General features: G+C 46.1%; 1 protein-coding gene across 1 annotated transcript; it reads right to left on the bottom strand.

Moving 5' to 3' along the window:
* Positions 1–164: 164 nt before the first annotated feature.
* Positions 165–2,869, bottom strand: LOC141133698 (E3 ubiquitin-protein ligase TRIM39-like). The gene has a single exon (XM_073623194.1). The coding sequence runs from the start codon at positions 2,867–2,869 to the stop codon at positions 1,208–1,210; it is 1,662 nt and encodes a 553-aa protein (XP_073479295.1). The 3' UTR covers positions 165–1,207.
* Between the last annotated feature and the right edge of the window lie 22,413 nt (positions 2,870–25,282).

Raw genomic sequence — 25,282 nt, 5'->3', positions numbered from 1 at the left:
ACCAACACTTCACATGTACAGTATCTCACAAAAGTGAGTACACCCCTCACATTTTTGTATATATTTTATTATATCTTTTTTATGTGACAACACTGAAGAAATGACACTTTGCTACAATGCAAATACAATACAAAGTAGTGAGTGTACAGCTTGTATAACAGTGTAAATTTGCTCTTTTGGGCCCAATTTGGACATTTTCACTTAGGGGTGTACTCACTTTTGTTGCCAGCGGTTTAGACATTAAAGGCTGTGTGTTGAGTTATTTTGAGGGGACAGCAAATTTACACTGTTATACAAGCTGTACACTCACTACTTTACATTGTAGCAAAGTGTCATTTCTTCAGTGTCGTCACATGAAAATATATAATAAAATATTTACAAAAATGAGAGTGGTGTACTCACTTTTGTGATATACTGTATAATAGAAATAGAGAAAAAATATATTTCATTCCTTAATTCCTCCTCAATCACCAGGACACATCTAGTGATTAAAAGATACACCATAACAATGATACATTATATTAGGATCCATTATAAAAGTGATCCCATAAAATTCTATTGGTGATCCATTCTATGGGGACACATTATATTGGGGATACATTCCAGTTCTAGTAATCATACATTATTATAGTAATATCATTATATTAGTGATAAATGACATTTTTTCTTTCCCTAGTAAATCTCGTGATCATTTCTTCATATTTTTCCTCTGAGATTATTACATCGATTTTCATCTCTTTTATTATAGATTTAATGGAAAAGGAGAGAGGAAAGAGTTGCGAGGTGACCACATTCTATCCCATCACAGTGATTGCTAATGGCACACGCTGTGATAAACTTCTGGTTAACAATTACAGAGAAAGTAATATGTCAGATTGTCATGGGATAGATAGATAGATAGATAGATAGATAGATAGATAGATAGATAGATAGATAGATAGATAGATAGATAGATAGATAGATAGATAGATAGATAGATAGATAGATAGATAGATATAGATAGATAGGTAGATAGATAGATAGATAGATAGATAGATAGATAGATAGATAGATAGATAGATAGATCATTATATAGGCCACACCTTTCTTGACTAGGAACATGTTATTGCAGTAACTGGACAGATATTCTACCCAATGACAGTGATCAGTGTTAGAGGGAGAAATCTCACTTATAGTTATTTATAGTGAAAAAACAGCAGGATACAGACTAAAGCCTCATCCACTGCGTTATTCTATTGGTTGCATACTCCACTAATTCCATCCATTCTCTCTGTGATGTCATCAGTCTCTGGATGGATTTCTCCTGATTCCCCCCACAGATCTTTATACGACCTTTCCATACACCTAACCCAGCATGGAGAGGCTCAGTGAAGGTGGTGGTGAAGGTGTGGAGATGTCGGATCGGGTCACACAGATCATAAAAGGAGATCCGCCCAGACTCATAATCCAGATATATTGTGACTTTGTTACTGGAGATATTGGTGGGTAAGGGGGTCCCTTTACTCTCATGTATTACCAAATACTGATTATCAGTTCTTTCCAAACTCCAGGACTTGTTATTATTTCCAATCACTGACTGCCATCTTCTTCTCTCTATACTGGGGTAACACATCCCGACTCTCCAGCTCTCTGATCCCCCGACATCCACTTCCCAGTAATGTCTCCCTGAGGTGAAACTGTTACTGCTTAACACCTGAGAATAATCATGAAATCTCTCTGGTGTTTTTGGACGATACTGGTTTTCATATGACCAGGATACAGTTTTCCTGTTATATGATATATGGAGATTATTCTGAGCTGTGTTTACATCCAGCAATATGTCTGCAGCTCCCTCTATATAGAAGTATACATTTACCTCTGTTATTATATCAGATAATGTGTGTAATGTGTGTGATATCTCAGCCACATCCAGACCCCCTCCATCATGAAGGAGTTCCTCATGTCTCTCTCTGTCTTCATTATCTCCATCCTCAGTATCACACAAGTCACCTGTGTCTGATTCCTGTAAGACAGTCAGTGGATCCGTCATGTTACACAGCTCCTCAATGTGACGCATCTTCCTGGACAGCTCCTCCTTCTTTATTTCCAGATCCTGGATGGAGATGGAGATCCGCTCTGCCCTCCCGGAGATTTCCCTCAGGACTCTCTTCTCCAGGTCTTCCAGACGTCTCCTGAGATCTCTAAACAGGGCAGTGACTCTCTCGGTGTCACCAGCTGCTTCTTCTTCTACTTTCCTCCTGTGTTCCTGCAGACTCTGGACTCTTTGCTCCATTTCCTCTCTCTTTGTTAGAAGTTTCTGCAGAACATTCCTCAGTGTGTCCTTCTTCTTCTCAGAAGCTTCATCGAGTAACTCCATCTCATGTCCCTTATGTTTTCCAATCACACAAGACATACACGCACAAGTATAATCCTCAGTGCAGTAATACTCCAGCATCTTCTTAAGGACGGAGCATTTCCTGCTCTCTATGGACAAGGTGGGGTCACATAAGATGTGTTCTGGGGACCTTTTGTGTACTCTCAGGTGTTTATCACACATGAAAACCTCACAGAGCAGACAGGGTCTAACAGCAGGTACAGGATAGTCCACACAGTAGGTACAGAAGACCCCGGACTCCTCCTGATCTGGCTGAACGGACAAGAAATTCTCCACTATGTTACGTAGTATTATGTTCCTCTGCAGTGCAGGCCGATCCTGAAACTTCTCTCTGCATTCAGGACATGAATATCCTCCAGACCCCTCCTGTGTATCCAGCACACGATCAATACAGACCCGACAGAAGTTGTGTCCACATTTCAGTATTACAGGATCTGTAAAAATGTTCAGACAGATGGAACATTCCAGCTCATTCCCCAGATCACCAGACGCCATCGTTGACAGCAGACAAGGAAATGAAATGAAGTTCTCTGACACCGGAGAAGAATGTAGTTGGGAGGGTCACATTCCTCTACCCATGGTGAGGGTGGGTTGGATCAGTGAAATTTGAAACAGAGATCAGAGTACAGAGGAGGGAGGATTTTCTCACAGTAATAATTATAATCACACCTCCTAACATTAGAAGAGAGATAAAGGGGGAAAGACAGATGTGGAGAAGAAACAAGGCACAGAAACGCTGGCTGTAGACAGATAGAATTTTGGACAAAAAATCTTAGGAAAATTCATTAGAAAATTCTCAGAACATTCTAATGTCACTCCAAAGATTTTGTTTCCTTTTAACATTTGATTTTGGAATGAATGGACTTTATCGAATGAAAACCACATACGCTGTTTGAAATTTGTTCCTTTGAGAAAAATGTTCCATCCTGCTCCTTTGAATTTTCTCATAACTGCGGTTGAAAACGAACATCAATTTGATGATTAGAGAAATAAACAAACTATCATGGAACGTTCTTTTCCTAAAAAATATGTCATTAAAATTTCGACCTATCTATAGCCAGCTTAAGTGCGCTGTGATGAAAGGTGGACATGGCTGCAACATGATAAAAAGGACCACTTATTATGAGACAAATGTCCTACTCATTTACATATATTATAGATATGTTAATTATAACGCCACACAATACTTGACCCTTCACGTACTTCATTTAAAGCGAAGGTCCACCCTAAACAATTTTTTTAACATTGACACACTCCTTTAAATCCCTTAAAAAACATTTGAAAAAAAAAAATTTTTACTTACCAGAAACACCTGTTGCTAGGCAGTCGTCCTAATCTGCCACTTCCTTCTCTGCAGAGCTCCTCGTTCTCGTCCTCCCTCGCGTTGTCTTCCGGGAAATGGGGCGCGCTGTCTTCTGGGACCTGTGTGTGTCCCAGAAGACAGCCGGCCATTCACACGGTGCCACGCAACTCGCGCATGCACAGTAGGAAATGGGCAGTGAAGCCGCAAGGCGCCGGCACCCAATCCGATGGACGGATTGGCCTCGGAAGGCCGACATAGCGGGCCCCCTGGACAGGTAAGTGTCCTTATTAAAAGTCAGCAGCTACAGTGTTTGTAGCTGCTGACTTTTTTAAAAAAAAGGTTTTCGTCTGGAACACCGCTTTAAAGTCCCACTTCCTTGTTCTCTTTTGTATATTTTAATAGGGATGGAGACTGATGACAATGTCATCTCCTCATACAAAGTCCCATAGACCCCTCTTTTAGAATGGTAAAAAGGAGTGTGGTTACATTGAGTCTGAGCCTAGTACCATCATTTGGGATCTGGGATGGTTGGGGGTCTGGTTAAGTGAAAGGTGTAGGCTGCTATTGCTCAGTTTCTTCTTCATTGCTTCATATTTTATTTACTGCCTGGGGGCATTGCTAGGATCCAAAACCATCCAGGGTACCCATTGGCACACTTGTGCTTGAAAAGTTGTAAAGTGCCGCAGTGAATAGGGCTCATGTTTTTTCTTCTCCACCATCTTTCAGGGTTTGCTTTACATTCTTTCCTTTTTAGTTATCATACATCACGGGACACAGAGCACTATAGTAATTACCATATGGGTTTTACGCCCACCTTCAGGTGATGGACACTGGCATAATCAAAGACAGGAGGCCCCCCCCTATATAACCCCTCCCATACAAGGAGTACCTCAGTTTTTTTCACCAGTGTCTAAAGGTGTTGGGCACGGTTAATGTTGTGCAAAAAATTGCTCCATAGATGGTCCTGGACGGGGTCAAGGAGCTATGCAATCGGATCAATTCAAAGAGCCAGAAACGAAGGCTAAAGTGGATGGTACCCAAGCCTCGGTACGGAAGACACAAGGTTTTGCCTATAACACTTCTCTCAGGAGAGCCAGGCCCTGGGATCCAGCACCTTGGTCACATTTCTATACCACAGGTTTGCTCTGGCAGGGCGCTATAGAGGTCCAAGGCAGTGAACACGCCATACAAAGGGGACCCCATCCTTAAAGGTCTGGCATGACACCAACTCACCGTGATGGGTGAAGATTGGGACGGTGTGATATTCCAGCAGTACCCTGCGGCGGGAATGGTAAGTTAAGAAGATCCTGGAAAACTCCTATGGACTTCTTTTAATTAGTAGCTGTTGTCTTGCCTGTCTTTTTTCTACCACTAGAGGGTGTAAGAAAACATAACTGGTGTCAACTAGAGATGAGCTTTGAGTTTGAGTCGAACTCATGTTCAACTCGAACATAGGCTGTTCGCCAGTTCGCTGAACAGCGAACATTTTGGGGTGTTCGCGACAAATTCGAAAGCCGCGGAACACCCTTTAAAAGTCTATGGGAGAAATAAAAAGTGCTAATTTTAAAGGCTTATATGCATGGTATTGTCATAAAAAGTGGTTGGGGACCTGGGTCCTGCCCCAGGGGACATGGATCAATGCAAAAAAAGTTTTAAAAACGGACGTTTTTTCAGGAGCAGTGATTTTAATAATGCTTAAAGTGAAACAATAAAAGTGTAATATTCCTTTCAATTTCGTACCTGGGGGGGTGTCTATAGTATGCCTGTAAAGGGGCGCATGTTTCCCGTGTTTAGAACAGTCTGACAGCAAAATGACATTTCAAAGGAAAAAAAGTCATTTAAAACTACTCGCGGCTATTAATGAATTGCTGGTCCGACAATACACATAAAAGTTCTTTGATAAAAACGGCATGGAAATTCCCCACATGGGAACCCCGAACCCAAATTTTTTTTAAAAAGTGGCGTGGGGGGGTCCCCCTAAATTCCATACCAGGCCCTTCAGGTATGGTATGGATATTAAGGGGAACCCTGGCGAAAATTAAAAAAAAAATGGCGTGGGATCCCCTTCAAAATCTATACCAGACCTGAGGGTCTGGTATGGATTTTAAGGGGAACCCCGCGCCAAAATTAAAAAAAAAATGGTGTGGGGTCCCCCCAAAAATCCATACAAGACCCTTATCGGAGGGCCACCTGGTGACCCCGCCCCCCTCTGAGGCACGGGGACTTCCCTGTGGCATTCCCCGTGATGTCAGAGGGGGCGGGGTCACCCGTTACGTAACCCTGCCCCCTCTGACATCAAGGGGAATGCCACAGGGAAGTCCCCGTCAAGTCCCTGTTTGTCAGAGGGGGCGGGGTCACCGGGTGGCTCCGCCCTCCTTTATTTAAGAACTGTCAGAAGAGGAGAAGCGTCACACAGTGGGAGCCTCCCATCATGGTGGATGCGGAGCGGCCCAAGAAGAAGAAGGGAAGAAGACTCCACGGAGGAAGATGCCGGACGAGAACACCAGAGGAAGAACCAGAAGAAGATGGAGGAAGAAACCGAAGGAAGATAGAATATAGAAGAAAGAAGAAGCATTTAAATAAAGGAATTGTCAAAAACTGTCTCTTGTCATTTTTAACATTTTTGACAGTTTTTTTGTGAAATGGTAGGGGTACTTTTGTACCCCCTTACCATTTCACACAGGAGGGAGGGCTTGTTAAAGGGGGCTTCCAGATTCCGATTAGCCCCCCGCCCGCAGACCCCCACAACCACCAGGCAAGGGTTGTGGGGATGAGGCCCTTGTACCCATCAACATAGGGACAAGGTGTTTTGGGGGGCTACCCCAAAGTACCCTCCCAATGTTGAGGGCATGTGGCCTGGTACGGTTCAGGAGGGGGGGCGCTCTCTCGTCCCCCCCTCTTTTCCTGCGGCCTGCGGTATTGTCGGACCGGCAATTCATTAATAGCCGCGAGTAGTTTTAAATTACTTTTTTTCCTTTGGAATGTCATTTTGCTGTCAGACTGTTCTAAACACGGGAAACATGCGCCCCTTTACAGGCATACTATAGACACCCCCCAGGTATGAAATTTAAAGGGATATTACACTTTTATTGTTTCACTTTAATCATTAAATCACTGCTCCCGAAAAAATGGCCGTTTTTAAACTTTTTTTTGCATTGATCCATGTCCCCTGGGGCAGGACCCGGTCCTCAAACACTTTTAATGACAATAACTTGCATATAAGCCTTTACATCGGGCACGCCCACAGTATGTGTGTGAGTGAGCCCCTAATACCGCACTGTCTCCAACAAAGTGGAGATGTTTGAGGATGAAATCCGACTATTCTTGTGGGTGTTAAATACCACCGCAAGAGGATTTTGTTTGAGAGTTCCCATAAATTGACACTTTTGGTGGCTGCAAAGGTGATCTTAATTGAATCTCGCCATTGTTCTATGGAGTATGAGGACATTAATTCTAGTTCCCAAGTTTTCATAGATGGAGATTTGGCAAGTTCTGATTTTTGGTGTAATAAATTGTAAAAGAGGGAAATGCCTTTATAGATGTAGTCGAGTTCGTGAAATATAGGAAGGACCTACTTGGTATGGAAACAGTATTTGCATGAGTGGTAGTTAATAGATGTGCTATTTGATTATAGGTATACATGTCTTTTGATTCTAGTCCATACTGTCTTTGGATTGTTCTAAATGTTTTAAGTGATGGGCCAATTGTGATATCTTCTGTAGTAGTAATGCCTTTTAGTGACCAGTTTCGAATGTTTAGATCAGGAATTAGTAATTGTAAACTCGAGATAGTTAATGGTATTGTTTTAATGATTTGATTGGACATAGGGGATTTCAGAAGTAAGGACCAGGCTTTAAGCGTGATTTTCATAGTAGGGGACATGGTATTTGCTTTAGTGGGTTTGAGAGTACTTGTTATCAATAAGTCATATAAATTGTGGCTAACACATTGGGCCTTCTCTAGTTCTATCCACCTAGGTGATTGAGGTTGCGGGAACCACTGTTTTGTTTGAGCTAAGATAGTTGCTAAGTAGTAGTCCTTCAGCAGTACGTGCCCCACCCCACCAGCTCTCCTAGTTTTAATCAGTTTATGAAATGCACATCTGGCCTTTTGCTTTTGCCATAGAAATTAGGTAATTTCCGATTGGGATTTAGTGAAGAAGTTTTGGCAAGGCTCTAAATAAGTAAATAAATTGTGGTAGAATCATTATTTTAAATGATGCTAGTCTTCCTGACAATGAGATTTCTTTTTTGGATATGTTGCTTAACTTGGAATAAAGGTCTTGGAGGAATGGTGTGTAATTTGCGTTGACTAGATGATCGGTCTTTTCAGTTAATGTTATACCTAGATATTTTATTCCTTTGGAGCTCCAAGCATATGGAAATATTTCCTGAAGTCTATTCTGCGTGTGAACATCTATGCCTAGTCCTAATATTTGGGATTTGCTTTCATTGATTTTATAGTATGATATTCGATTAAACAAAGATAAAGCTTCATGTGCTTCAGCCAGGGAAGATTGCACTTCTGTTAGTATCATGATAACATCATCAGCGAAAAGGCTGATGATGTGGTCAGTTCCTCCTTCTGTGAAACCTGTTATATTAGCATGAGAACGAATGTGGATAGCAAAAGCTTCCATTAATAAGTTAAAGATTAAAGGGGATGGGGACATCCTTGCCTTGTTCCATTGGATATGGAAAATGGGGATGAAAGTATTCCTGACATGTACACTCTGGCAGAAGGTTTAGAGTAGAGTGCCATAATGGTCAATAGAATATTGCTATTAAATCCAAAAGTTTCTAGTACTTTGAGTAGATACTGCCAGTGTATTCAGTCAAAGGCCTTCTCTGCATCCAAAGTTAGGAGCAGAGAAGGCCTTTTCTTCACTTCCGCCAGGTGTATGATGTTAATTAATCTTCGGGTAGCGTCAGATGTCTGTCTATTTTTGGTAAAACCCGTTTAATCGGGATGAATCAATGTGGGCAGTATGTTTACCAATCGGGCTGCTAATAATTTTGCGTATAACTTTAGATCAGTATTCAAAAGTGGTCTAAAGTTTGGGGGGGAATTGGGCTCCTTCCCTGGCTTAGGCAACGTTATAATAAGTGCTTCTAACATCTCCGGAGGGAAAAAGGCAGAGGCGGCAGCGGCACTGAAAATTCTGTTTAAATATGGTGATAGAGTGTGTTTGAATTCTTTATAGTATTTCCCACTAAATCCGTCAGGGCCTGGAGATTTGTTTAAAGGTAAGGAATCAATTATCCTATGTATCTCAGTTTCAGTAAACGGTTTATGTCAGTTTTGGTATTGGTAGTTGGGAAAGAAAATTATTAATTATTTCTGGGGTGGGTTGAGAAGTCTTGGGATCATTTTTCAGGTTGTATAAGGAACTATAGTAAGAACTAAAAGCGTCCGCTATTTTTTGGGGATGATATTTCTTCTGCTTAGTGTTGGGATGTATAATATAGGGGATTTTTGCTTTGATTCTATGCCCTTTTATGGTTTGAGCTAATAATTTACCCGCTTTGTTCCCGCAAGCATAATATGTCATTTTAAGTCTCTTACTGTTTTTTTCAAAATTTTCAAGAAGTAGTAATCTAAGGTCATATCTTAATTGAATTATTTTTTGGCTGATAGATAGTGATGGGTCAATTTTGTTTTGGTTGTCTAATGTGTGAATCTTGGTTGTCAAGTCCTGTAGCCGCCTTTGCCTCTGCCTCTTTTCCCTCGCCCTCATTTGTATGCATATCCCTCTCATAAATGCCTCGTGCGCATTCCATAACACAAATGGGTCTTTAACAGATCCCGCATTGTTAGAGAAGAACTCGGACAATCTTGCTTGAAAATTTTTTTTACATTCCTTTTGTTGTAGGAGAAATGTATTAATTCTCCATATCGGCCTCGCGTTAATTGACATTGAGTTCGACATGGAGAATCAAAAATCTTCCTAAAGGGTCACACACAACTTTGTGGATCTTGAATGCCACCGTGTCTCTTATAGCTATTAGAATTCCCTTGGTCTTGGACTGTGCGTTCGCTGTAAAGATATGTGGATAATTCTTGTGGGTAAATTTAGGGGGGTTGGAAGCTAAGAAGTGTGTCTCTTGTGCGCATACAATATCACATTGGTGTGTAATGGCCTCTTTCCATAATGAGTTGCGTTTTACGGGGTGGTTGAGCCCTTTAGTGTTCATAGATAGTATATTCAGTGACATAGTTGAGGTTGGTGGTAAGTGCTGCTATTGCTGCGCAGGTTCTTGGCACCAAGGAGGTCCTGTCCCTCTGTCATCCGCAGATGGTGCCTCAGGCAACAGAGTTGATGTTAATGTGTATAGTTGGATACTCACTGTTGGAGATATTGAAGGTACAGTTAATATGCTTATTTTTCTTATGTTGGTTAAATCCACAAATGACAGCATACTGTTCTGCTGTGAGTGGGTGTCTCGATTCTGGTTTTCCGGCTCTATCAGTATCTGAGGAACTAGGCAAAAGAAAGAAAAAAAAAAAAAGATAAAAAAAACAAAACAACAGAGTAACTGGTGAAACATTGCACACTTTGAAGAGTGTAAGTTGAACGCATTGGGTGAAACTCCCTCTTTAACCTGCTAGGTTTAATTGGGGGAAAAGTTTGGCCTTTAGATTTCTACGGTCAGAGAACACCGGGACCCTAAAATGTAAAGGGGATATCCGAGCATTATTACGCATGTGATTTGGCATTCTTTGCCGTTACTGTCTTCCATTCGCGATTAACTTGACTTGGAGTGCTTGAAGTATATGCACCTTCAGCTTGTTCAGGGATTATGTCCCATTCTTTCAAGAGAGCAATCCCTTTCTCCAGAGATGTAATTACATGGGTATGATTCTCCCTGGTAATTGTAAGCTTTGTGGGGTACCCCCATCTGTACAATATTTTATGATTATGAAGAGCTTTGGTTATTGAATTCAAGTTTTTTTCTCTTCTGGAGCGTATATTGTGACAGGTCGGTAAAGAACTGGAGATTTTGACACTGTGGGGGCACTTGTTCTTTTTTCCTCATTGTAATCATGAGGTTTTCCTTTACATGGAAAAAATGTAGACGTAATAGAACATCTCTAGGTATGTGTTCAGACAAGTGTGGTGGCTTGGGTAGATGGTGAATCCTGTCTATAGTGACATTCATATCTGTTAAACCAGGTAGGATTTGTTTGAACAGATTGGCAGCATACGAATTTAAATCATTTTGGTGGACAGATTCAGGGATTCCTCTTATTTTTATATTGTTTCTTCTCGATCTGTCTTTCATGTCAGCGAGCTTTGCCTTTATCCATTCTGTGTCCCCCTCCCTCTCATCGTTAGCATCAACTAAATCATTGATGCTCCTCCATCTTAGTCTCAATGTGATCTATCCTGTTTCCAACTGACTGTATTTCTTTGTTGAACTTGTGCATGTATGATGCCAGATCTGATTGTATTGTGCTACGTAACGATAACAGCATGTCCTTTAGTACTGTATCTAGCACCGGTGTATTCTGAGTTGGGAATGATTCGATAGCCTCAGGCATTTCCCTGGATCAGAGGCCGTGCTCCCCGCCGGGCTTAATCCGTTGCTATCCATCCTAGGTTTTGATTTAGAGGGGCTATTGGTGGATGGAGAGGGAGGGTAGGAGTGGTGGCTGTCTTGTGGGGTGTTTTTGGTCAGTTTTTTACCTTTTTTGTAGGCCCCTCGTGTGCGATGATGCCGTCTGAAGTGAGAAGGCCGCGGCGCCATCTTGGCTGTCTCCACCGGACACTAGGGAGTAGAAGTCCGTGAGCCGCTGAGGCCTCCTATCTCCCCATCTTTTGCTGGGCATGCTCCCGGTGCCTTCCTAGGCTTATTCGCCGTAACTCTGGTGCAGAGGAGTGCTCAGATGAGGCTGCTTTAAGTCGCTTTGGTCCCGTGTCTCTGGAGCTCCAAGACTATGCGACCATCTGGAACTCCCGTCAGGCCACGCCCTGGGTGTGCATGTTTTCTCATGGTGCAGGCGCGGACCGGCAGCTTCTCATAAAGTTCAGGCTGTGTGTGTAGTATGGTGGCTGACAGATGGACACAGACACTGATCCAGGGGCATGTAAGAGCTGGGTGTTGGGTACAGGCATTCTCAAGACCCATCTACTCAGCATCTAGCTGTAGCATTGATAGCGACATATTAACCATTGCTAAGACTGAGCTCAGCAATAGATGCATGGTGTCAGTACCTCTGCTTTGACCTCTGCTTTGTGCTTAGAGGTACTATTTATTCCCAAAGGAGAGGGACAAAAACAGGGAGAAGGGGCTCAAAAGCACAGCGGTCAGGGTCTGGGAATCCTAGTCGCACCTCCACGGTACCATCCTCCCCTGAAAGACCTGAAACGGCTGACTAGGCTGAGCCATTGGGCTTGTCAGGCATTGTAGCTACCTCCAACATTCCAGCCTCTGCATATGTCACTAAGGATGACTTGGCTACGGCTTTGGCTGGATTAGAGGGGAAGATAGCTAGTCTGTTTGCGTCCTCCTCCCAGGCTAGGAAGAAGCGCGACAGGTCCCCTTCCCCTATTATGGGCCCGTCATCTGCAGATCAGGAGTGAGTAGTGGATTTGGATGAGCCCTTAGGGGACCCACTAGAAGGGCGGGAGGATGGGTCCTTGTTTGAGGGCTCAGAGGAGCCCTTCTCAGCTTTGCAGTCTCAAAGATTGCTAATTCAATCACTCACTGAGACAGTCCGTTTTGGATATAGGTTACCCCTAACAGAGACGGCTGAAGTTCCCTTCTCCTCTTTGGGTTCTCTAAAGCCTCCACCGTGTTCACACGCTTTCCCTATGCACCCGTTGCTGGAACAGCTTATTTATGCTGACTGGGCTCATCCAGATAGGCATTTCATTCCTCCTAAGAGATTCCCTCATTTATCCTATGGAGGAGAAATTCACAAAAAAATGAAGTGTGCCAGCAGTAGACACTGCTGTCTCTTCCCTGAATAAAAGTCTTACTTCTCTGGTAGACGATGTTCAGGTGATAAAGGATCAAGCGGATAAGAGGCTGGAGTTGTTGTTTAAAGCCTCGTTTGCTATGGCCGGTGCAGTAGCACAGCCTGCAGTAGCAGCAATTGGCATCTGTCAATCCCTTAAAGACAAAGTGAAGCAGGTCGTCAAAGGGGAAGAGGTCCCGGACCTAGCAGAGCTGCCTAGGGCCCTTTGTTTTGCGGTTGATGCTATTAAGGATTCTATTCATCAGACGCCTCGCCTTGCCCTCCTGTTGGTACACATGAAGAGGGTTCTGTGGCTTAAGCATTGGTCAGCAGAGTTGCCTTGTAAGAAACTGCTGACTGGGTTTCCCTTTCATGGGGAATGGTTGTTTGGGGATGACTTGGATAAGTACATCCAGAAAATCTCGGGTGGAAAAAGTACCCTTCTTCCAGTGAAAAGAAGGAGTAGGCTTCCTTCATTTAAATGTTCTGCTTCTCTGTCGCCTGGGGCAACAGCCTCTAGGCAGTCACGATGGCCTCCACCGTCAGCTCGAAGAGGAAGGCCTCAGAATCAAGCTCAGGGCCATAAAAAGTCCTGGAGGCAGAAATCTGCAAAGCAGAGTCCCAAGGCCTCCCTATGAAGGGGTGCCCCCGCTCGATCAAGTGGGGGGAAGGCTTCTGCAGTTTGCAGGAGCTTGGTGGGAGGAAATCCAGGACAGATGGGTCATCTCCACAGTATCTCTGAGATACAAACTAGAGTTTCGGGAGTTTCCACCGTCTCGTTTCCTAAGATCGAGCGTTCCCAAGGACCCAATAAAACGAGGGTCTTTATTTCAGGCACTAGACCAGCTGCTGTCTCAAGGGGTGATCCAGAGGCGTAACTAGAACCTTCGGGGCCCCGGTGCAAGGAACCATGAAGGGCCCCCTGACCTCTGGTCCCGGGGCCCTTTCTAATGATCCTGGTGTCCTTTTCTCCCATCACGGGGCCCTTGATTATGGTCCTGCAGCAGGACCCTTTTCTGGCGTCTTTTACACATTTGAACTGATCGGACCACCCATTGTTTTGTATGGGGAGGCGGATGTAAACAGACCTGTCCTTTTACACCTGCCTGCATCCGCTCCAATGAAAACAGACTAGCGGATTGGATGACAGTCAGACCGGTCCATAGAGAACAGCAGTCTGTGTCTGTGTCCACTCTGCACAAGTGGAGCAGACATGGACCTGTTATCTGCCTGCTCGGTGGGGATCAGCGGAAAGATCCTGCACTGAGCAGGTGGATTTGCTTGGCAGAGTTCGCCCATGAGAAAGGGCCCTAAGGGGGAGCTCTGTGGACTGTAATGTAAAGGAAAACTGATGTAAGAGGTGCTCTGGGAATCCTGATGTAAGGGGGACTCTGCTCACCAAAGCCCCCCATGTACATCAGAGTCCCCCTTTACATTACACTCCACAGAGCTCTCCCTTACATAAGTGTGCTCAGAGGCTGACGAGTAGGGATGAGCTTCGTGTTCGAGTCGAACCCATGTTCGACTCGAACATCGGCTGTTCGCCCATTTGCCGAATTGCGAACGATATGGGCCGTTCGCGCTAAATTCGTGTGGCGCGTCACGGCCCATAATTCACTGCGGCATCGCAGTGCATTGCTGGCTGATGATTGGCCAAGCATGCACTATGACCCGCATGCTTGGCCAATCACAGCGCCGTCAGTAGAGAGAGCTGTAATTGGCCAAAGCCAGGGTGGCTTTGGCCAATTATGGCTCAGGGGATTTAGTACACACCCCACACTATATAAGGCCGCCTGCACGGCGGCCCTGTGTAGTGTGTGTTCCGGTGTGCTGAGAGATAGAGAGAGAGAGACAGTGTCATTTGATTTGAGTTAGATAGATTAGGCAGAACAGTCAGTCAGTTAGCTGCACTTACAGTGTATTGTGTATATATATGCATCCCAGGTGTTGCATATATATATATATACACTGTATTCAGTTTAGCTAGATCCGTTCCTGTTATCTTCTATCTAGACTATTTACATTTAATGCAGTGCGTCCTGCTCACAGTGTTCAGCTAGATCCGTTCCTGTTATCTTCTAGACTATTTACATTTAGTGCAGTGCGTCCTGCTCACAGTGTTCAGCTAGATCCGTTCCTGCTATTTACATTTAGTGCAGTGCGTCCTGCTCACAGTGTTCAGCTAGATCCGTTCCTGTTATCTTCTAGACTATTTACATTTAGTGCAGTGCGTCCTGCTCACAGTGTTCAGCTAGATCCGTTCCTGTTATCTTCTAGACTATTTACATTTAGTGCAGTGCGTCCTGCTCACAGTGTTCAGCTAGATCCGTCCCTGCAATTTACATTTAGTTCAGTGCGTCCTGCTCACAGTGTTCAGCTAGATCCGTTCCTGCTATTTACATTTAGTGCAGTGCGTCCTGCTCACAGTGTTCAGCTAGATCCGTTCCTGCTATTTACATTTAGTGCAGTGCGTCCTGCTCACAGTGTTCAGCTAGATCCGTTCCTGTTATTTACATTTAGTGCAGTGCGTCCTGCTCACAGTGTTCAGCTAGATCCGTTCCTGCTATTTACATTTAGTGCAGTGCGTCCTGCTCACAGTGTTCAGCTAGATCCGTTCCTGCTATTTACATTTAGTGCAGTGCGTCCTGCTCACAGTGTTCAGCTAGATCCGTTCCTGCTATTTACATTTAGTGCAGTGCGTCCTGCTCACAGTGTTCAGCTAGATCCGTTCCTGTTATCTTCTAGACTATTTACATTTAGTGCAGTGCGTCCTGCTCACAGTGTTCAGCTAGATCCGTTCCTGTTATTTACATTTAGTGCAGTGCGTCCTGCTCACAGTGTTCAGCTAGATCCGTTCCTGCTATTTACATTTAATGCAGTGCGTCCTGCTCACAGTGTTCAGCTAGATCCGTTCCTGTTATCTTCTAGACTATTTACATTTAGTGCAGTGCGTCCTGCTCACAGTGTTCAGCTAGATCCGTTCCTGTTATCTTCTAGACTATTTACATTTAGTGCAGTGCGTCCTGCTCACAGTGTTCAGCTAGATCCGTTCCTGTTATCTTCCTACTGACAGGCAGGCTTGTCTGGTTACAGTATATAAAGCTACCTGAAGAAAATTACAGGTGTTCTATTTGATCCTATTAGTACCACGGTCAGGCAGCTAGACTATTTACATTTAGTACAGTGCGTCCTGCTCACAGTGTACAGCTAGATCCGTTCCTGTTATCTTCCTACTGACAGGCAGGCTTGTCTGGTTACAGTATATAAAGCTACCTCAAGAAAATTACAGGTGTTCTATTTGATCCTATTAGTACCACGGTCAGGCAGCTAGACTATTTACATTTAGTACAGTGCGTCCTGCTCACAGTGTTCAGCTAGATCCGTTCCTGTTATCTTCCTACTGACAGGCAGGCTTGTCTGGTTACAGTATATAAAGCTACCTGAAGAAAATTACAGGTGTTCTATCCCAGCTTAGTGCAGCTACAGGCCATTAGTATGTCTGGAAGGCCAAGAAGGAGAGGCAGACAGTCACAAGCCAATAAGAGAGGGCAAGCAGGCTCTGTGTCTAGTGCTGGTCGTGGAGACGGTGCATCCTCATCAGCACGTGGCCATGGGACACGCTTGGCCTTTTTTTCGGCAGCTGGCCGTGTTGAGCCGCAACATGCGGAAGACTTGGTCGAGTGGATGACCAAGCCGTCCTCATCCTCCTCATCCTCTCTCACCCATGCCCAGGGTGCTTTGTCTGGCCTCTTCCCTCAGCTCAATGTCATCAGTGACTCCTTCCCTAGCTCCACCATGTCCTCATGAGGATTCCCTCGAACTGTTTGACCACAGTGTTGGGTACATGCTCCAGGAGGATGCCCAGCGTTTGGAAGGCTCTGATGACGATACTGAGCTCGATGAAGGCAGTAACATGAGCACGGACAGAGGGGGTGCCCAAGAAGGACAGCAATCTGGCAGTCATGCTCCCCCTGCTGCAGCATACTGCCAGGTTTGCTCCAGTGATGAGGAGGGAGGGGATGATGAGGTCACTGACTCAACGTGGGTGCCTGATAGGAGAGAGGAGGAGGAGGAGGAGGAGGAGGTGGCGGCACATCACCAACAAGGCAGGATGCCCTCCAGGGGCCAGCCTAAGGGCAGCACATTGACTGCATCACACCCCAAAGCTCCACATGTGCAGGGCGCTGCAGTCTCTGCGCGTTATTCAAAAAGTTCTTTGGTGTGGGCCTTTTTTGAGACGAGTGCATCAGATCGCACCGCTGCTATTTGCAACATATGTCTCAAGCGTATCTCGCGTGGCCAAAACATCTCCCGCTTGGGTACCACATGCTTGACCAGACATATGTTGACCTGCCATGCAGTTCGTTGGCAAGCGTATCTAAAAGACCCACACCAAAGAACAAAGAGGATCTCTCCTTGCTCCTCATCAGCTGAGATTTCCAACCCCACTAGACCTTCAGTCCTCTCTGAGACCTGCACTGAGAGGAATGAAGGTGTAGAATTAGGTGTGTCACAGCCAAGTACTTGTGGGCAATCTGCTTTTGGTACACCGACGTCAGATTGTACCAGGCAAATTTCCCTGCCCCAGCTGCTGCACCGCCGAAAGAAGTTTGCTCCCAGCCATCCACATGCCCAGCGGTTGAATGCTAGCTTGGCAAAATTGCTAGCACTTCAACTGCTGCCTTTTCAGTTGGTAGACTCTGCCCCCTTCCGTGAGTTTGTGGAATGTGCGGTTCCTCAGTGGCAGGTACCCAAACGCCACTTTTTCTCACGGAAGGCGATTCCGGCTCTCTACCGGCATGTGGAAGGCAATGTCCATGCCTCGCTGGACAGGGCGGTCAGCGGTAAGGTGCATATTACCGCTGACTCATGGTCCAGCAGGCATGGACAGGGACGTTACCTAAGTTTCATGGCGCATTGGGTGACTCTGCTGGCAGCTGGGAAGGATGCAGGACAAGGTGCAGTAGTGTTGGAGGTTGTTCCGCCACCACGCCTCCAAAATGCTGATTGTGACACACCTCTCTCCTCCACCCCCTCCTCTTCTTCTTCCTCCATGGCCTCTTCCTCGGAACCAGCGGTGCTCCGTAGGCATTCAAGGGGCTACGCAAGTACGCAGGCCAAAAGATGCCATGCGGTGCTTGAGCTGGTGTGCTTGGGGGACAGGAGCCACACTGGGGCAGAGGTTCTGTCAGCTCTGCAGGGGCAGGTTCAGAGGTGGTTGACGCCACGCCAACTTAAGGCAGGAATGGTGGTTTGCGACAATGGCACCAACCTCCTCTCTGCCCTCCGACAGGGACAAATGACCCATGTGCCCTGTTTGGCTCACGTCCTTAACTTGGTGGTGCAGCGGTTCTTGGGCAGGTACCCGGGCTTACAGGATGTCCTGAGGCAGGCCAGGAAAGTCTGTGTGCATTTCCGCCGGTCATATAATGCCAGTGCTCGGCTGACGGACCTCCAAAAGGAGTTTAACCTGCCCAAGAACCGCCTAATCTGTGACATGCCCACCAGGTGGAACTCAACGTTGGCCATGCTGCAGCGGCTGCACACGCAGCAGAGGGCCATCAATGAGTACCTGTGCGACTATGGCACCAGGACAGGGTCAGGGGAGCTTGGTTTTTTTTCCCCACGCCAGTGGGCCATGATCAGGGATGCATGCACTGTCCTGTCACCATTCGAGGAGGCCACGAGGATGGTGAGCAGTGACAGTGCATGCATCAGTGACACTGTCCCCCTTGTCCACCTGTTGGAGCACACGCTGCGTGGAATAATGGACAGGGCACTTGAGGCAGAACAGAGGCAGGAAGAGGAGGACTTCCTTAGCTCTCAAGGCCCCCTTTATCCAGACAGTGTTCCTGCGTGCCCGCCGATCACACAGGAAGAGGACGAGGAGGAAGAGGAGGAGGAGGAAGATTGTGTCAGTATGGAGGTGGAGCCTGGCACTCAGCATCAGCAGCAGTCTTTAAGGGATCAGTCCCAAGAAACACATGGACTTGTACGTGGCTGGGAGGAGGTGGCTGCGGACCATGTCGTTCTTAGTGACCCAGAGGACTCTGGACCGAATGCCTCAGCAAACCTACGCTGCATGGCCTCCCTGATCCTGCAAAGCCTGCGTAAGGATCCTCGTATTCGTGGTATCAAGGAGAAGGACCAATACTGGCTGGCAACCCTCCTTGATCCACGTTACAAGGGTAAGGTTGCGGACCTTATCTTGCCATTGCAGAGGGAGCAGAGGATGAAACATCTTCGGGAGGCCTTGCAGAAAGGTCTGTGCAACGCGTTCCCAGAGACTGGGAGGTTACAAACTCCTGTTTCTGGACAACGTGTTGCTGAGGCTTCGGTCAGTCAAAGAAGGAGCGGTGGAGAAGGTGGCCGCCTGACCGATGCGTTCAGACAATTTTTTGGTCCGCAGCCCCAAGGCATGATCGGTTCCAGCAACCATCGCCAGCGTCTGTTTTACATGGTGCAGGAATACCTAGGGGCAAGATCAGACTTGGACACCTTTCCCACCGAAAATCCTCTGGGTTACTGGGTCTTGAGGATGGATCACTGGCCAGAGCTTGCACAGTATGCAATTGAGCTACTGGCCTGTCCTGCATCCAGCGTTCTTTCAGAACGCACATTCAGTGCTGCTGGAGGCGTGGTAACCGATCACAGGGTGCGTCTGTCCACCGACTCGGTCGATCGGCTGACCTTCATAAAAATGAATGAGTCTTGGATCACCACCAGCTACCAAGCACCTGATGCTGATGTAACCGAATAATTTTTTTTGAAATCTCAGATCCCTTCAAAGACTGCCTATGCTGATGCTGAGTGACTATCCCTGAGTAATTATCCTCTTCCTCCTCAATCATCACGCTGATAGCTTGTAAGAACATTTTTGGTTCTGGGCGCCACCACCAGTGCCTAAGGCACAATTTTTCAGCCCCTGTTTAACAGGGGCATGTAATTACAATTTTTGATGTAATACTTTGCAGCAGGGCTCGTTCCTGCATTCCAACTAGAGTGTCTGTGAGGGGTTGCAGTGTTGTGGCACCAGCACCAGTGCCTAAGGCCCAATTTTTCTGCCCCTAACAGGGGCGTGTAATTACAATTTTTGATGCAATACTTTGCAGCAGGGCTCGTTCCTGCGTTCCAACTAGAGTGTCTGTGAGGGGTTGCAGTGTTGTGGCACCAGCACCAGTGCCTAAGGCCCAATTTTTCTGCCCCTGTCTAACAGGGGCGTGTAATTACAATTTTTGATGCAATACTTTGCAGCAGGGCTCGTTCCTGCGTTCCAACTAGAGTGTCTGTGAGGGGTTGCAGTGTTGTGGCACCAGCACCAGTGCCTAAGGCCCAATTTTTCTGCCCCTGTCTAACAGGGGCGTGTAATTACAATTTTTGAAGCAATACTTTGCAGCAGGGCTCGTTCCTGCGTTCCAACTAGAGTGTCTGTGAGGGGTTGCAGTGTTGTGGCACCAGCACCAGTGCCTAAGGCCTAATTTTTCAGCTCCTGTTCAACAGGGGCATGTAATTACAATTCTTGATCTAATATTTCACAGCAGGGCCCTGTGAGGGCTTACAGTGTTGTGGCCACAGCAACACCTAAGGCCCAAATTTCTGCTGAGTATATAGGGCAGGACCCTACTTTCAAACATCTAACTTACAAACGACTCCTACTTGCAAACGGAAGGAGACAACAGAAAGTGAGATGAAATCTACCCCTAGGAAGGGAAATTCTCTCCTGTAAGAGTTAATATGGGAAAACAATTTCTCCTTTCCACTGATGCTTTCCAATCCTTGTTCCACAAAAAAACCCAAATTTTCAAAAAACATTTTTCATTGGGACAAAAAAGTGAGGTGAAATCTTCTGAAGAGGAGGAAAGACAGCAAAACAAATGTCACAGGGGTGATAACCCTTCCCTATGTTTTCCAAAAAGCTTAGAAAAGATTTTTTGGCTGGAGCTAAACACGTTAAAAATGTTCAAAATTACAAACAGATTCTACTTAACAACAAACCTACAGTCCCTGTCTTGTTTGCACCGCCTGTATACTGCTGTTCAGAGTATATAGGGCCTGGTGGCCCCACACCTTTCCTTATTTTAATTTGGGTGCGGGGTTCCCCTTAATATCCATACAAGACCCAAAGGGCCTGGTAATGGACTGGGGGGTACCCATGCCGTTTGTCTCACTGATTTTCATCCATATTGCCATGACCCGACATGACATTAAACCCGCAAGCAGTTTTAAATGAGATTTTTTCCTTTAAAAATGACATTTGGTGCAGGGACTGTTCTAAACATGGGAAACACGCGTCACTTTACAGGCATACTATAGACACCCCCCAGGTACGATATTTAAAGGAATATTTCACTTTTTTTTTTTTTACTTTAAGCATCATTAAAATCACTGCTCCCGAAAAAACGGCCGTTTTTAAAAGTTTTTTTTACATGTCCCCTGGGGTAGGACCCGGGTCCCCAAACCCTTTTTAGGACAATACCATGCAAATTAGCCTTTAAAATGAGCACTTTTGATTTCGAACGTTCGAGTCCCATAGACGTCAATGGGGTTCTAACGTTCGTGCGAACTTTCGGTCCGTTCGCGGGTTCTGGTGCGAACCGAACCGGGGGGTGTTCGGCTCATCCCTACTGACGAGATAAGAGAGGAAGGGTGGGGGACACTTCCCTTACCATAGATGGAGGCTTGGGCCCTGGATTGGTCAGCAAACAAGATCTACTAGCCTGTGCTATACATACACTAAGGCTTCTTTCACACTGAGGCGCTTTACAGGCGCTATAAATACGCTTTACAGGCGCTATAAATAGAGCCTGCATAGCGCCTGTAAAGAGCCTCTCCTGTCTCTCCAGTATGAAAGCCTGAGGGCTTTTACACTGGAGCGGTGCGTTTGCAGGACAGTAAAAAAAAGTCCTGCATCTTTGCAGCGCTGTTTACACCACTCCTAAATCGCCCCTGCCCATTGAAAACAATGGGGCAGTGCTGCAAAACCGCCGGCAAAGCGCCACTGCAGTGGCGCTTGGCGGGCGGGTTAAACCCTTTTTTGGCCGCTAGTGGGGGTTAAAACCACCTTGCTAGCAGCCGAATAGCGTCACTAAAACGACGGTAAAGCGGCACTAAAAATAGTGCCGCTTTAACGCCGATGCTCACCCCAGTCTGAAAGTAGCCATAGGCTGGCAGAGCATGCTGGGGCTTGTAGTGCACCACACTAGGGAAACCCCAGTGGGCTGCTGTGTTGGTTGAGGGGCTGTGGAGGGGACAACACAATCAGTCCCATCAATGATTGACCCACCTGTGTGCTGCTTTCTTTTCAGTCACTAAGAAGTTTCATTAAGAAGCAAGGTGACTGGCTGACCTTGAGAGCTGTGGATCCTCTGTGGAGGGTTGTAGCATCCATAGTACAAGCTGGTCTCCACTATCTACCTGCAGGCTGCTGAATTTTCTCTTTGCTAAGCATGTAGCTGCCGAGGATTGGAATGTGGGCAGGGCCACGGGGACACACAGGAGGGGGGTGGGAGAAGAAGATCCTGCTCTCTGTATCTCTTTCCTCTCCTCTCCGATGTCCGTGCGAGGAGGAGGGGGGCAGGCTGTCAGTGCAGGCTCCGAGCAGTGTGACAGAGAGTGTAATTGACACTCTCTGCTCATAACTGCAGCCAGCAACCTCCGGGCTTTAGGGCCCCCCCCCATGGGCAGAACTCCAGGGGCCCAGTCGCAAGTGCAACTGGTGCGACCGTGGAAATTCCGCCACTGGGGTGATCATAGAGACTCCCTTAGGAGAACAGGGAATGAGTTTTTATTCAAATCTCTTCACTATGTCAAAACCAAATGGAGATGTCAGACCCATTCTAGATCTCAAGGGTCTAAACCGGTTCCTAAACATCCGCTCGTTTCACATGGAATCAATCCGGTCAATAGTATCCACTCTTCGAGGAGGAGAACTTCTAGCGTCAATAGACATCAAGGATGCATATCTCCATGTGCCAATATTCCCTGCTCATCAGAAATTCCTGTGATTCGCAGTAGAACAGCGACACTTTCAGTTTGTGGCCTTGCCCTTTAGGTTGGCCACCGCATCACGAGTATTTACAAAGGTCCTGGCTCCACTTCTGGCGAGACTAAGGGCCCAGGGTATAGCAGTAGTGGCATACTTAGACAACCTACTGCTGATAGATTAGTCAGTAACAGGGCTAGACCAGAGTGTGGTCAGCACGGTCAGGTATCTGGAACATCTAGGTTGGATTCTCAACCTAGAAAAATCATCCTTACAGCCAGTAAAAAGGCTGGAGTACTTGGGTCTGGTTATAGACACAACCCACAAAAGCTTGTTTTACCCCAGGCAAAGGTCTGCGCTATAAGAGAACTGGTTCATGCAGTCAGGACAAGGAAGAGTCCTTCTATCTGCCTTTGCATGAGGTTATTAGGGAATATGGTAGCTTCGTTCGAAGCAGTTCCCTATGCTCAATTCCATTCAAGGCTGTTGCAAAACAGTATCCTGTCTGCTTGGAGCAGGAAAAACCAGGATTTGGATTGTCCAATGTGCTTGACTCCAAGCATGTGCCGGAGTCTCAATTGGTGGTTGTTAGCCAAGAATTTGCAGAAGGGGAAAACCTTCATACCAGTTACTTGGAGGATAGTGACGACCGATTCCAGCCTCCTGGGCTGGGGAGCAGTCCTGGAATGGAACACTGTTCAGGGGAAGTGGTCAGAATCCGAGAAGACCTTACCCATCAACATTCTAGAGATTTGGGCGGTTAATCTGGCCCTAAGGGCCTGGACAAGCAGATTACGGAACTATCCTGTCAGAATTCAATCCGACAATGCCACGGCAGTGGCCTATATCATTCACCAAGTCGGCACCAAACGTCACGCTGCCCAGAAAGAGGTAAACCATATTCTGGCTTGGGCAGAAGAGCATGTGCCTTGCCCATCTGCGGTTTTCATCCCAGGAGTGGAAAATTGGCAGGCAGATTTCTTGAGCTGCCAACAATTGCTCCCAGGGCAATGGTCTCTGCATCCCGACGTCTTTCTGGCCATATGCCAAAGGTGTGGTACCCCGGACGTAGACCTATTGGCATCCAGGTTCAATAAAAAGTTAGACAGCTTTGTGTCGAGGACAAGGGATCCGCTTGCTTGCGGGACGGATGCCTTAGTAACTCCTTGTTTCCCTCCCATTCCTTCCAATTCAGTTGCTTCTGCTTCTTCTACGCAGGATAAAGGGGGAACGGAAGCTGGTAATCCTAGTTGCTCCGGAATGGCCCAGGAGGTCCTGGTATGCGGAGATCGTGAGGATGGCAGTTAGGGATCCTGGGACTCTTCCGTCCCACCCGGATCTGCTTTCCCAAGGGCCAGTGTTCCATCATGCCTTACAAACGCTAAATTTGGCAGTTTGGCTGTTGAGGCCCTCGTTCTAAAAGGTCGGGGGCTTTCAGGCTCAGTGGTAACTACCCTGATTAGCGCAAGGCTGCTGGCCTCTAGGGCTATTTACTATAGGGTCTGGAAGGCCTATGTTTCCTGGTGTGAAAGCAAGGATTGGCATCCTCGCAAGTATTTAATAAGTAGAGTTCTTGCCTTCCTACAGTCAGGGGTGGAGATGAAACTAGCCTTGAGTACTATCAAGGGTCAAGTCTTGGCCATGTCAGTTTTTTTCCAAACCCCCTTGCTTTGCATTCCTTAGTTTGGGCCTTTATACAAGGAGTAACACGTATAAATTTGCTGATTAAATCACCTCTGTGCCCATGGGATTTGAATCCAGTCTTGTCGGTCCTTCAGGAGTCTCCTTTTGAGCCAATGTGCAGTGCTCCTTTGGTCCTTGTGACAAGAAAATTCGTATTTTTGGTTGTGGTAACCTCCGTAAGAAGAGTTTCTGAGTTGGTAGCTTTTTCTTGTAAAGAGCCATTCCTAGTGGTTCATAAGGATAAGGTGGTGTTGCGTCCTCGTCCGTCCTTTTTTCCCAAGGTAGTATCCAGTTTTCATATGAACCAGGATATTTCCCTACCTTCGTTTTTTCCAGAACCCTGTTCTGCAGAAGAAAAATTATTGCATTCTCTTGATGTAGTAAGAGCAGTTAATCTCTATCTAGAAGCAACTGCTCAGATACAGAAAACTGACGCTTTGTTTGTGCTGCCAGAGGGCCCCAGGAGAGGGCATGCAGTGTCAAAATCAACCATTTCTAGATGGATTAGTCAGATCATTATTCAGGCTTATGATTTAAAGGGGAAGATTCCACCTTTTCGTCCTAGAGCGCACTCTGCCAGGGCAGTTAGTGCTTCATGGGCAGTGTGTCACCAAGCCTCCATGGCTGAGGTTTGCAAGGCTGCGACATGGTCATCAATACAAACTATCTCAAAATTTTACCAGGTGGATGTGGGTCATCAAGAGGATGCCACTTTTGGGTGCAGTGTACTGCAGGCAGCAGTATAGGTCCTCACGGCTGATGGTGGTCTGCTTTATTTTGTGTCTCCCTCCCATTAGATGGCATTGCTTTAGGACATCCCATATAGTAATTACTATAGTGCTCTGTGTCCTGTGATGTACGATAAAGAAAATAGGATTTTTATGAAAGCTTACCTGTATAATCCTTTTCTTTGAAGTACATCATGGAACACAGAGGTCCCTCCCCTCTTTTTGGGATATTTATATATATTGCTTTGCTA

The sequence above is a fragment of the Aquarana catesbeiana genome, linkage group LG03 (assembly GCF_042186555.1).
Source record: "Aquarana catesbeiana isolate 2022-GZ linkage group LG03, ASM4218655v1, whole genome shotgun sequence".
NCBI lineage: Eukaryota > Metazoa > Chordata > Amphibia > Anura > Ranidae > Aquarana > Aquarana catesbeiana.
The sequence above is the reverse complement of the archived record's forward strand: the minus strand, read 5'-3'. Positions and strand labels throughout refer to the sequence as shown.